The sequence below is a fragment of the Lipotes vexillifer genome, unplaced genomic scaffold, assembly GCF_000442215.2.
Source record: "Lipotes vexillifer unplaced genomic scaffold, Lipotes_vexillifer_v1.1 scaffold1272, whole genome shotgun sequence".
In the NCBI taxonomy this organism is placed as follows: domain Eukaryota; kingdom Metazoa; phylum Chordata; class Mammalia; order Artiodactyla; family Lipotidae; genus Lipotes; species Lipotes vexillifer.
Window position 1 is genome coordinate 2,466,750 of NW_006779909.1, and position 12,108 is coordinate 2,478,857.

General features: G+C 35.8%; 1 protein-coding gene across 1 annotated transcript in view; it reads left to right on the forward strand.

Annotated features, from left to right (window-relative positions):
• The first annotated feature begins 1,058 nt into the window (after positions 1 to 1,058).
• The window catches only part of GRXCR1 (glutaredoxin and cysteine rich domain containing 1), a 57,708-nt gene continuing 46,658 nt past the window's right edge, over positions 1,059 to 12,108 (forward strand). The window contains exon 1 of the mRNA XM_007453050.1: positions 1,059 to 1,451. Within this exon, the coding sequence (XP_007453112.1) occupies positions 1,068 to 1,451 (384 nt within the window). The 5' untranslated portion in view covers positions 1,059 to 1,067. The remainder of the gene's footprint in view (positions 1,452 to 12,108) is intronic.

A 12,108-nucleotide genomic window follows, 5' to 3' on the forward strand; every position in this document is an offset into this window, starting at 1 on the left:
AAAAAAAAAAAAAAAAAAAAAGCTTGAAGCTCAGTATGAGAGCCAGCTGAGTATCCTCCCTCTGGAGTTTCAAACAGGTTGGGGCACTTACTATGGTATAAGTTCCAATATGTCCTGGTATCTTAGGAGCTTCTTCAGGTGCTTGCCAAAGTGACAGAAAATCCACTGAGCACAGCGTAAGGAGGACCCTTCTCTATGCATGGGTGATTTGGATATGATATTTATCAATGCTGAGCACCTGGATTGCTTTGGCTGATCTGGCTGGCTTGGAGGATTTTCCATTCTTCCCTCGCTGTTCCATGTTTCCTTTCCAAAACCTTTCCCTTTGTCAAAGAGAGGAGTGTTTTCTGCTAGCAAAAGTGGGAAAGCAACAAAGGAAAAGATATTCCTTGTTATAACCTGTTAAAAAGCTATTCTTCAGTAAAACTACTTGTGCATGAAGATGAAGGTGTAGATTGAAAATTCATTGTATATGATATGGATGAAGTCTAACTGATGATTTAATAAGAGCTAATATTGATAGCTCTATGCAGGCATGTAATATGTTCACTGCCTTTTTTAGAGAGCATGAAAGACAGAAGGAATAAGCACTGTGAGAAGACTATGACACCTCCCATCCTACACATTTGATTCCATCTTTTATCCCTGGTCTCCATTCTGAGCTGTTAGAGGTATTTCTACTGCTAAGATCCCTTTCAACACTCACCCCTGGCTTCAAAGTCCAAGTCTTTCATTTCCTTGCCCCATACTTATTTTCTGTTTCATTGCATATGCTACTTTCTTGCACTTGTCTTGCTAAAGCCTCCACCATGGCTATTTAATATTTAAAGGCTGGGATCACTTTGCAGGTTTTAGTTTAAAGGTAACCATAGCGCACACACACACATTCATTATTAATAGCAGAGATGCACTGTAAGTTCTTGGGAATCTTCTTTCGTTTTGATGTTAGTTTCATATGAGTGCTGCTGTCACTAGAATTAAGCTCTGGTATTGTTACATGGAAAGTGGACTGATGCAGTAACCAGGGAACCAGAATTATGTGAACAGCTTATTATGTGGATGGGACCATGCTAAAAAGGGAGATGAAGCCAGAAAATGACAGGTCACGGAAAGTCCGGTTTCGGATCGCATCATCTCACAGTGGGCGAGTTCTGAAGGAGGTATATGAAGATGGGCGACCGGCAGGCTCTCTGGATTCTGAATGTGCCAGTATCTGTGGCATAGATGGACTCAGTGAGTCTGATGGACAGCAGAATGGCCACATAGGATCGGAAGGGGACGAGCAGGAGAATGACCAGGATAACTTGCTGGTGTTAGCAAGGGCTGCCAGTGAGAAGGGGTTTGGTACAAGAAGAGTCAACATTTTAAGCAAAAATGGCACAGTCAGAGGTGTTAAATATAAAGTCAGTGCTGGACAAGCTCTATTTAACAATTTGACCAAAGTATTGGAGGTAAGTCACTGTACTTTGTCCTTCCTGATCTTTGTTTCTTATTCACCATCTCAACACCTCTCTCTTCTCCAGTTTAAAGCAAACCTCTCTTATTCATGATTCCTACATACTTCATGAGTCACTTCTACATCTAGGATATTGTCTCAACAGCCATTGATTAAAAATAAGGTCATATGCTTAGCAAATTAGATTGACTTCTCAAAGCCGAATTCCTAACATTTAAGTAGTCGTCTTCTAGGGTGTAATGACTAAAGCAATATATCTGTTTCTTAGCCAAGGAAGGGAAGAAGACAAACTGTAGTCTTCAAAGCATTTGAGCAAAGCTTAGGAGTTAATTTCTGGTTAATCATCCTTAAGACACCAGTTTAGCATTTATCATCACTTGTATAGATATTTAAACCAGAAAAGGCTGAGTACTGCATTCAGTGGAGTTGGATTCAGCTGGAATGTTATGTAGATATAAAGGCTTCCTCCCATTCCTGGGGAGGTTGCAGATTTCATCTGAGGTGCATTTCTCCATTAATTTGCTTAAGATCTCTAGAGCAGCACTTGAAAAAGTTATTCTATAAATGTACAGATTGAGATCCAGATTTTATATTAAAAAATTAGCCCTTAAGTTATGATAGATTCTGCTCAGTAATGTAGGAATGTATTATTCAGGTCCTGGGCCTTTGACAGTGATCTTATGTTAAGTTTTTGAAATTGCCTGGAAGCATTGGTGAAATGATTTTCTGTTAAAAACAGGCATCATTATTTCAGGAATGGAATTCATAATCACTACCATTAAGATAGCAAGCCAGTATTTTTCATTGTAATACCATTTTATATTATTCTCAATATTTAAATAAAATGATCTCTTGTGATGAATTATTCAATGCCTTGACATTATATAACAACACGGGAGTGGTGGGGATTTTAACCAAAGACACTTATTTTTCATTTAAAGGAAGTATATGGAAAAGTCACATCATGAGGATTTAGAAAAGAAATCAAAGGATAAAAGCAGTTAAAAGCAAAGGTTTTTTTCATTTATAGAATTTACCCGGGAAGGATTTCACAGATTAGGGGAGGGGGTTGAGAACCAAAAATCAGAAACTGATGACTATGTTTTTCTAGGTTGGAAGCAATCCTGTGTGGATTTCTAGTCATTAGGTTGAGTTCATCTTAGTGGCCTCTGTGTTGCACCCAATGCAGAAATTGTTATTGCTAAAGTGTAGACCAAGACTCTGTAACAATTGTTTAAAAATGTTTGCATTCTTGTGATTAATTTAGCTTGTCATGATTTCAATTGCTGTATGATTTGGAGGATTATTTACAAAACTGCTGTACCAATTTTAGTACTTAGATCTGAATTTGTTGTTCAAATCTCTCAAGAAACCTAGCATTTATGAGTAAATATCTTAAATCTTCAAAACCTATGAGAGAAGAGCTTTTCCTCCCTATGGCTTTATCCTGATACTGCTATAAATTCACAAGGAGGAAATAGAAGAACTTCCAAAGTCCAAATTTAGTACTAGATTAGGTGACAATATTTACTTATGTTTTTATGCATAATTCCATCCCACCCTTTTTTGGAGAAAAAAATCTGTCATTTTCTAGTAATTTAACCTCATCCCATTTACCCCATGCTTTAAGAAAACAATAATGGTTCCTAGCAGAGGTCCCTCAAAGTCTGATATTTAATCAGTTTCTTTTGGTCATTCTTTTTTTAAAAATAATTATACAGTAATCAGCACATTGTGGGTATTCACAAATTTGGGCCATCATCATTAGTGTTCATCATCATTACCATTGCCATCATTGTCATGGGAATATTCTCCCATCTCTCCAGGATAAAATGTTAAAGGAGCTCCTACCTTGAATCAGGCTGCCAGCTGCACTATTCTAAGGGGCTCCATTCACATCACTGTGTGAGCAGCACCGCTTGGAGTTGTGCAGTGCAATCTACACAGCGTTATGTTGAGAGCTGACTTGGATACTTGCTGCTTGCTAAGAGATGTGTATGTCATAACAGGTGACAAATATCTTAGGCATATGTCTTAGGATGACTGAGTAGGTCACGCCTAGAGGCATCCCACAATACAGTAGCAGAGAAGCCCCAGGGGGTAAAAGCAGAAGTTACCATTCAATTACTCCCCTAAGTGTGATATAGGGGCCAGATGTGACTCTTCCCTGGATCTCTGTATATTTTCCGAATTCCTTGGAAAGTAAGCAGCAAACTTAACTAGATGTAACTGTAATGTAGCAATTTCTCTCAGTGAGGAAAAGTGAGGAGTCAGGAGTCATATCTTGGATATTTGATTAAGGTTCCAATGCACAGCCAATCTTATTGAAGAAAGGAACTGTGATTGAAGAAACAGTCAAGTTTTTCTTCCCTTTTTAGGTTATAAAATCTTAAAGCACTCAATCTGAAACTTGAGAGGGAGCCCTAAATACAAATAATATCTTTCAAAGACCCTGTAAATCACTTTGCTTCCTCTCTATTAGTTTTCAATTATGTTATTGCTGTCTCATAAAACATTGGCATGTGCTTTGCAAAAATTTCAACTGTGCAGAGAATAGTCATTGAAATGATTTGCTCCAAACGTTTACACTTCTTAGCAGCACTTATTTAGAAAGTTGTCTGTAAAAGGGACATTAGAACAAATTTTCATTTTGTTTGTCAATGAATTTACCCTATAGAATTCTGGGTAATTGAGGATGTGCAGTATTAATCAAGGTTTTGAAGGGTACTGATGGGCCAGGAGAGAAACGGTCACCTGGATGATCAGGTGGCCCTTATAGACTGTGTGGTTCGTTGGTGAATCACTCAAGAGCCTGGAGCTGGTTTAAGTTATGGCTTTTCAGATGCCTGACTTTTTCATTTCTCTCAGAGATGACAAGAATGTAATGCTTAAGAGAGGCCAATTTGGAAATCTGAAAACCTAGAATCTAGTCATGGCCTGGAAATGGGCATGTATTAGAAACTGTTTAGGTTGTTCTTACATACAGTAAAGAGAATTATTGACCTAGATGTAAAAGGAAATTTTAATAAAAAAATATCCCTTAGTGTTCTTTATGGCTTCAATGTTTAATGAGGAAAATGAAGAAGATATGTATTGATCTATGATTTTTTATTCTGATCAGGGTAGATCACCAGGAGGGTATTTCCTGAGCCAAAGATAAATACAGGTATACTGATAGGCATGTTTCCTATTGGTATCCTAATTTATCCATCACTAGTTTGTTTAGAAACAGGCCCAGAAATCTTACCATTATTCTCTGATATAGGTGTTCTTTTTTAGTTCTCTTTAAGAAATTGTGCTGTAATGATGTTTCTATCTGATGATAATTTTACCCATTATTTGAAAATTTTAGAGATTATTTTTTATTTTAAAAAATTATTCCTTTTTATCTCATGCAAGACAAATTGCAAAACAACTGCATAGCTCATAGCTCTCCACCCAGTTCACATGATTGAATTTGAGATACACCTTGCTCTTAGCAGCAACATTATTTCCAAAGTCTCTTAGGGTGGGTCAATGATACAGACAATTAAGGTCATTAATTTTTTCTAATTTATTTTTACGAGATTACATTTCAGATGGTAATCTTTTCTTGACCTTATCCTCAAATTTTGCAAGCATACTCTGTTAGAATCACGTACTATAATTTCCATAATTTTAGTTCCCTCTCTTTCTACAAATTTAACATTACTGTATTAGAGAAAAATAGATGCAAAGAAGGAAGGTAATTACAGCACATACTATAATTTGCTGGCTCCTTTCTAAGAACTCGAATTAGACATTAACCTCCATCTACGTATGTACATGCATACCTCTGGCCATGTGCTCATATTTATGAGCATTCTAACATTTCAAGACAAATAAAATAAAAATAATAATGCACTTGCAGAACAATTTACATTATGCAAATGGTTTTACAGACATTATTTTACTTAATTGTACCCCAAATTTTGTGAAATAAACAGGATATTATTATTATGATGATGTCTGTTTTAAAATAACCAGATATCAGGGAAATTAATTGTTTGGCCCAAAGCTAGAATTCTGCCTTTTGCTGTTTTGGCTTTGTTAGTTTTTAAAAGTATAATGCTCTATGCTCTATAAAATTCCCAACTTTACCTTTTGAAATGTCATAATAATAACAAATATGAATATTTACAAGACTAGATATATCATGTTATGATATCATCTGGTCTTTTGAAACTTCAGCATTTGGTTAGCAGCTTTTAAAATCTATCATTTATTGAAAGTTCAATCTTCACCTAGGGGAGGTTTTTCTGCAGTTAAATAGCTTCTATCCAGTTTTAAATTATACTTTTAAAATTTATCAAAACATCATTTCTATAGCATCAGTTGATTGAATTGTCATGAGATTGGAGGAGTTGAGACTGCAGGGGGATGGCTAGGTTCACTCAAGGAAGACAGCTGCTCAGCTTTGCTCACTGACCTTAGCATGCAGCCATTAATCTGTATTAACAGAAGTTTCAGGTCATACTTCTTATCTCTGGTTCACTGAATCTAGCTTTGGTAATAAGATAATATTCCAGAAGAAACGAAGCGATACTCTTGACTCTTTAGTCCCAGTGGTTTATGTGGACCACTCTGGAAAAACAACAGCAAGAATAATAGTAAACACTGCTTAAGTACTTCCTGAATGCCAGGCACTGTTCTCATTATTTATGTGCATTGACATATTTATTCCTCATAGCAACTCTATAAGGTGGTATCATTATTAATCAATTAATTACAATTTGAACTCTTTTCTGTATATGAAACATTAAGTTGTAGGATTTAAAATCACATTTATCCAGGGAAATTCTTATGCAATAGTCTATCAAAGCAAGCATCTACTAATGGAATATTGCCTTCTTAGCTTAGTAGGCAAGAAATTCTAGGATTTTTTGATACAGTTTCAAACAATGCAGAAAGCTACATTAAGAAATTAGGTGACGTCATCCAAGAAGCAGAAAAAAAGCACCAAAAAATAAGTTGGTACTACTGCTATATTATTTGTGTACAATTAAAGAATTGTTGTAAACTACACAGTACTGTGACCACCTTCCACATACCATCACTTTGCTACTCTTTATCACAGCATTTGACACTGATACTAATTAGGACCTCAATAAATATTCTTATTTTGAGTTAATGAATTCAGTGACATTCTCTTAGTTGTTATTTCCTTCTTTTCCATCTCTTTATCTTTGGAGATTTCCTGTATTGAATAGGAATAGGGTTTGCATGGTCGCTTCTTCCAACCAATTATTTCTGATGTGAGTTATCTTTAATATTCATTCAATCATTTATTTAATAACCATTTACTGCATATCTATTATGGAGCAGGCACTGTGCTAGATAAGATGAGGAATAAAACCCAATTCCAGCCTTCATGGAATATTCAGTAGTGTTTAATGAATGGTTGTGTAAAGTGATTCCTGGAAGAATTCAGATACCACACTTGACTTCGTTTCCCATCTCTAGAGAATTCCCCTCCTCTGTTTTCTTGTTGGCCTATCATAGCCTCTGCCACCCATTTTTTCACTTTTCCAATGCTTATATTTTTCTCGGTCTTAGTCTTTTCTCTTGTTAGACCATCATTACATTAGATTCCTTTCTTCAGCCTCTCTTGCTTTCCTTCTAATGTTGTTCTGATCTGGGCCCAAGAACTGAAAGGTAATCTGTTCCCAAGATTACCTACAAGTCCCCTAAAGTCAGGAATGGTGACTCTGACCATTAGCACTCACTTATCCAAGTCTTGTGAATCTTATCAAAATTTTCTCTCCTTAGTGCAAGAAATATCTAAATTGGAATATCTCTCATTTTCGTCAACTTATCAGAATTCTTGTATCATCATGACATTTAAATTTGTGGAAGCTTTGTTTTAATTGCTTGAAGATAAATCCCATGAATCTATCTTAATTCTGACTTTAGAACAACATGCTGAGCAAACCCACAGATTCCACAAGATGACTTGAAACAACTTAATGAACTCTACTGGCAGACCATGATTACCACATAATTAGGGAATTAGCACCCAATGTTTCCAAACTTCGTAAAAACAGTGTAAGAGTAGGACTAGACAAATATCCTCTGGCTGGCCTATTCATGCTTGTAGATTTCTGATCATTCTCCTAAATCCAGTATTCTGAATATTGTATAAAGCAATATAAACATTTAATAGTCTATAAATTGACACACTATAAAAATATATCAATCGCTCAGTCATTATTGCCTAGAAGGAATTTTCAAAATGATACACAGAATAAAATACCATACAAAAATTTTTGGTTAAGGAAATTTTATTTATGTGTACAAATCCATTCAACTAAGAATTTGGATCTCTTTGCTTAATTTTATTTTTCTAATAATTCATTATCTCACCTTACTGCTGACAAATTTTTTTTAACATCTTTATGGGAGTATAATTGCTTTAAAATGTTGTGTTAGTTGCTGCTGTAAAACAAAGTGAATCAGGTATATGTATACATATATATCCCCATATCTCCTCCCTCTTGCGTCTCCCTCCCACCCTCTCTATCTCACCCCTCTAGGTGGTCACAAAGCACCGAGCTAATCTCCCCGTACTATGCAGTTGCTTCCCACTAGCTATCTGTTTTACATTTGGTAGTCTATCTATGTCCATGCCACTCTCTCACTTCATCCCAGCTTACACTTCCCCCTCCCCATGTCCTCAAGTCCATTCTCTACGTCTGCATCATTATTCCTGTCCTGACCCTAGGTTCTTCAGAACCATTTTTTTTTTTTTTTCGATTCCACATCTATGGGTTAGTATATGGTCTTTGTTTTTCTCTTTCTGACTTACTTCACTCTGTATGACAGTCTCTAGGTCCATCCACCTCATTACAAATAATTCAATTTCACTTCTTTTTATGGCTGAGTAATATCCCATTGTATATGTGTGCCACTTCTTCTTTATCCATTCATTTGTTGATGGACACTTAGGTTGCTTCCATGTCCTGACTATTGTAAATAGTGCTGCAGTGAACATTGTGGTAGATGACTCTTTTTGAATTATGGTTTTCTCAAGGTATATGCCCAGTAGTGGGATTGCTGGGTTGTATGGTAGTTCTATTTTTAGTTTTTTAAGGAACCTCCATATTGTTCTTCATAGTGGCTGTATCAATTTACATTCCCACCAACAGTGCAAGAGGGTTCCTTTCCTCCACACACTCTCCAACATTTATTGTTTGTAGACTTTTTGATGATGGCCATTCTGACCAGTGTGAGGTGGCACGTCATTGTAGTTTTGATTTACATTTCTCTAATGATTAGTGATGTTGAGCGTCCTTTTGTGTGTTTGTCGGCAACCTGTATATTTTCTTTGGAGAAATGTCTATTTAGGTCTTCTGCCCATTTTTGGATTGGGTTGTTTGTTTTTTTGATATTGAGCTGCATGAGCTGCTTGTATATTTTAGAGATTAATCCTTTATCAGTTGCTTCGTTTGCAGATATATTCTCCCATTCTGAGGCTTGTCTTTTCATCTTGTTTATGTTTTCCTTTGCTGTGCAAAAGCTTTTAAGTTTCATTGGGTCCCATTTGTTTATTTTTGTTTTTATTTCCATTTCTCTAGGAGGTGGGTCAAAAGGGATCTTGCTGTGATTTATGTCATAGAGTGTTCTGCCTATGTTTTCCTGTAAGAGTTTTATAGTGTCTGGCCTTACATTTAGGTCTTTAATCCATTTTGAGTTTATTTTTGTGTATGGTGTTAGAGAGTGTTCTAATTTCATTCTTCTCCATGTAGCTGTCCAGTTTTCCCAGCACCACTTACTGAAGATGCTGTCTTTTCTCTGTTGTATATTTTTGCCTCCTTTATCAAAGATAAGGTGACCATATATGTGTGGGTTTATCTCTGCACTTTCTATCCTGTTCCATTGGTCTGTATTTCTGTTTTTGTGCCAGTAACATACTGTCTTGATTACTGTAGCTTTGTAGTACAGTCTGAAGACTGGGAGCCTGATTCCTCCAGCTCTGTTTTTCTTTCTGAAGATTGCTTTGGCTATTCAGGGTCCTTTGTGTTTCCATACAAATTGTGAAATTTTTGGTTCTAGTTCTGTGAAAAATGCCATTGGTAGTTTCATAGAGATTGCATTGAATCTGTAGATTGCTTTGGGGAGTATAGTCATTTTCACAATATTGATTCTTCCAATCGAAGAACATGATATATCTGTCCTGCTGTTTGTGTCATCTTTAATTTCTTTCAATAGTGTGTTATCGTATTCTGTGTACAGGTCTTTTGTCTCCTTAGATAGGTTTATTCCTAGATATTTTATTCTTTTTCTTGCGATAGTAAATGGGAGTGTTTCCTTAACTTCTCTATCAGATTTTTCATCATTAGTGTATAGGAATGCAGGAGTTTTCTGTGCACTGATTTTGTATCCTGCTACTTTACCAAATTCATTGATTAGCTCTAGTAGTTTTCTGATAATGTCTTTAGGATTCTCTATGTATAGTGTAATGTCATCTGCAAGCAATGACAGCTTTACTTCTTCTTTTCCAATTTGTATTCCTTTTATTTATTTTTTATCTCTGATTGCTGTGGCTAACACTTCCAAAACTATGCTGAATAATAGTGGTGAGATTGGGCAACCTTGTCTTGTTCCTGATCTTAGTGGAAATGGTTTCTGTTTTTCACCATTGAGAACGATGTTGGCTGTGGGTTTGTCATATGTGACCTTTATTATGTTGAGGTAAGTTCCATCTATGCCTACTTTCTGGAGGGTTTTTATTATAAATGGTGTTAAATTTTGTTGAAAGCTTTTTCTGCATCTATTGAGGTGATCATATAGTTTTTCTCCTTCAGTTTGTTAATATGGTTGTATCACATTGATTGATTTGCATGTATTGAAGAATCCTTGCATTCCTGGGATAAACCCCACGTGATCATGGTGTATGATCCTGTTAATGTGCTGTTGGATTCTATTTGCTAGTATTTTGTTGAGTATTTTTGCATCTATGTTCATCAGTGATATTGCCCTGTAGGGTTCTTTCTTTGTGACATGTCTGGTTTTGGTATCAGGGTGATGGTGGCCTCGTAGAATGAGTTTGGGAGTGTTCCTCTCTCTGCTATATTTTGGAAGAGTTTGAGAAGGATAGGTGTTAGCTCTTCTCTAAATGTTTGATAGAATTTGCCTGTGAAGCCATCTGGTCCTGGGCTTTTGTTTGTTGGAAGATTTTTAATCACAGTTTCAATTTCAGTGCTTGTGACTGGTCTGTTTATATTTTCTATTTCTTCCTGGTTCAGTCTCAAAATGTTTTTCTTTTCTAAGAATTTGTCCATTTCTTCCAGGTTGTCCATTTTATTGGCATATAGTTGCTTGTAGTAATCTCTCATGATCTTTTGTATTTCTCCAGTGTCAGTGGTTACTTCTTCTTTTTCATTTCTAATTCTATTGATTTGAGTCTTCTTACCTTTTTTCTTGATGAGTGTGGCCAGTGGTTTATCAGTTTTGTTTATCTTCTCCAAGAACCAGCTTTTAGTTCCATTGATCTTTGCTATCGTTTCCTTCCTTTCTTTTTCATTTATTTCTGATCTGATCTTTATGATTTCTTTCGTTTTCCTAACTTTGAGGTTTTCTTGTTCTTCTTTCTCTGATTGCTTTAGGTGTAAGGTTAGGTTGTTTATTTGAGATGTTTCTTGTTTCCTAAGGTAAGATTGTATTGCTATGAACTTCCCTCTTAGAATTGCTTTTGCTGCATTCCATAGGTTTTGGGTCATTGTGTTTTCATTGTCATTTGTTTCTAGGTATTTTTTGATTTCCTCTTTGATTTCTTCAGTGATCTCTTGGTTATTTAATAGCAAAATGTTTAGCTTCAATGTATTTGTATTTTTTACAGATTTTTTTCCTGTAATTGATATCTAGTCTGATAGCGTTGTGGTCGAAAAAGATACTTGATATGATTTCAATTTTCTTAAATTTACCAAGGCTTGATTTGTGACCCAAGATATGATCTATCCTGGAGAATGTTCCATGAGCACTTGAGAAGAATGTGCATTCTGTTGTTTTTGAGTGGAGTGTCCAATAATATCAATTAAGTCCATCTCATTTAATGCATCATTTAAGGCTTGTGTTTCCTTATTTATTTTCATTTGGGATGTCTGTCCATTGGTGAGAGTGGGGTGTTAAAGTCCTCTACTATGATTGTGTTACTGTCAATTTCCTCTTTTATAGCTGTTAGCATTTGCCTGTGTATTGAGGTGCTCCTATGTTGGGTGAATAAATATTTACAATTGTTACATCTTCTTGTTGGAATAATCCCTTGATCATTATATACTGTCCTTCTTTGTCTCATGTAATAGTCTTTATTTTAAAGTCTATTTTGTCTGATATGAGAATTGCTACTCCAGCTTTCTTTTGATTTCCATTTGCATGGAATATCTTTTTCCATCCCCTCACTTTCACTCTGTATGTGTCCCTAAGTCTGAAGTGGGTCTCTTGTAGGCAGCATATATACGGGTCTTGTTTTTGTATCCATTCAGCCAGTCTGTCTTTTTGTTGGAGCATTTAATCCTTTTACATTTAAGGTAGTTATCGATATGTATGTTCCTATTACCATTTTCTTAGTTGTTTGGGGTTTGTTATTGTAGGTCTTTTCCTTCTCTTGTGTTTCCTGCCTGGAGAAGTTCCTTAAG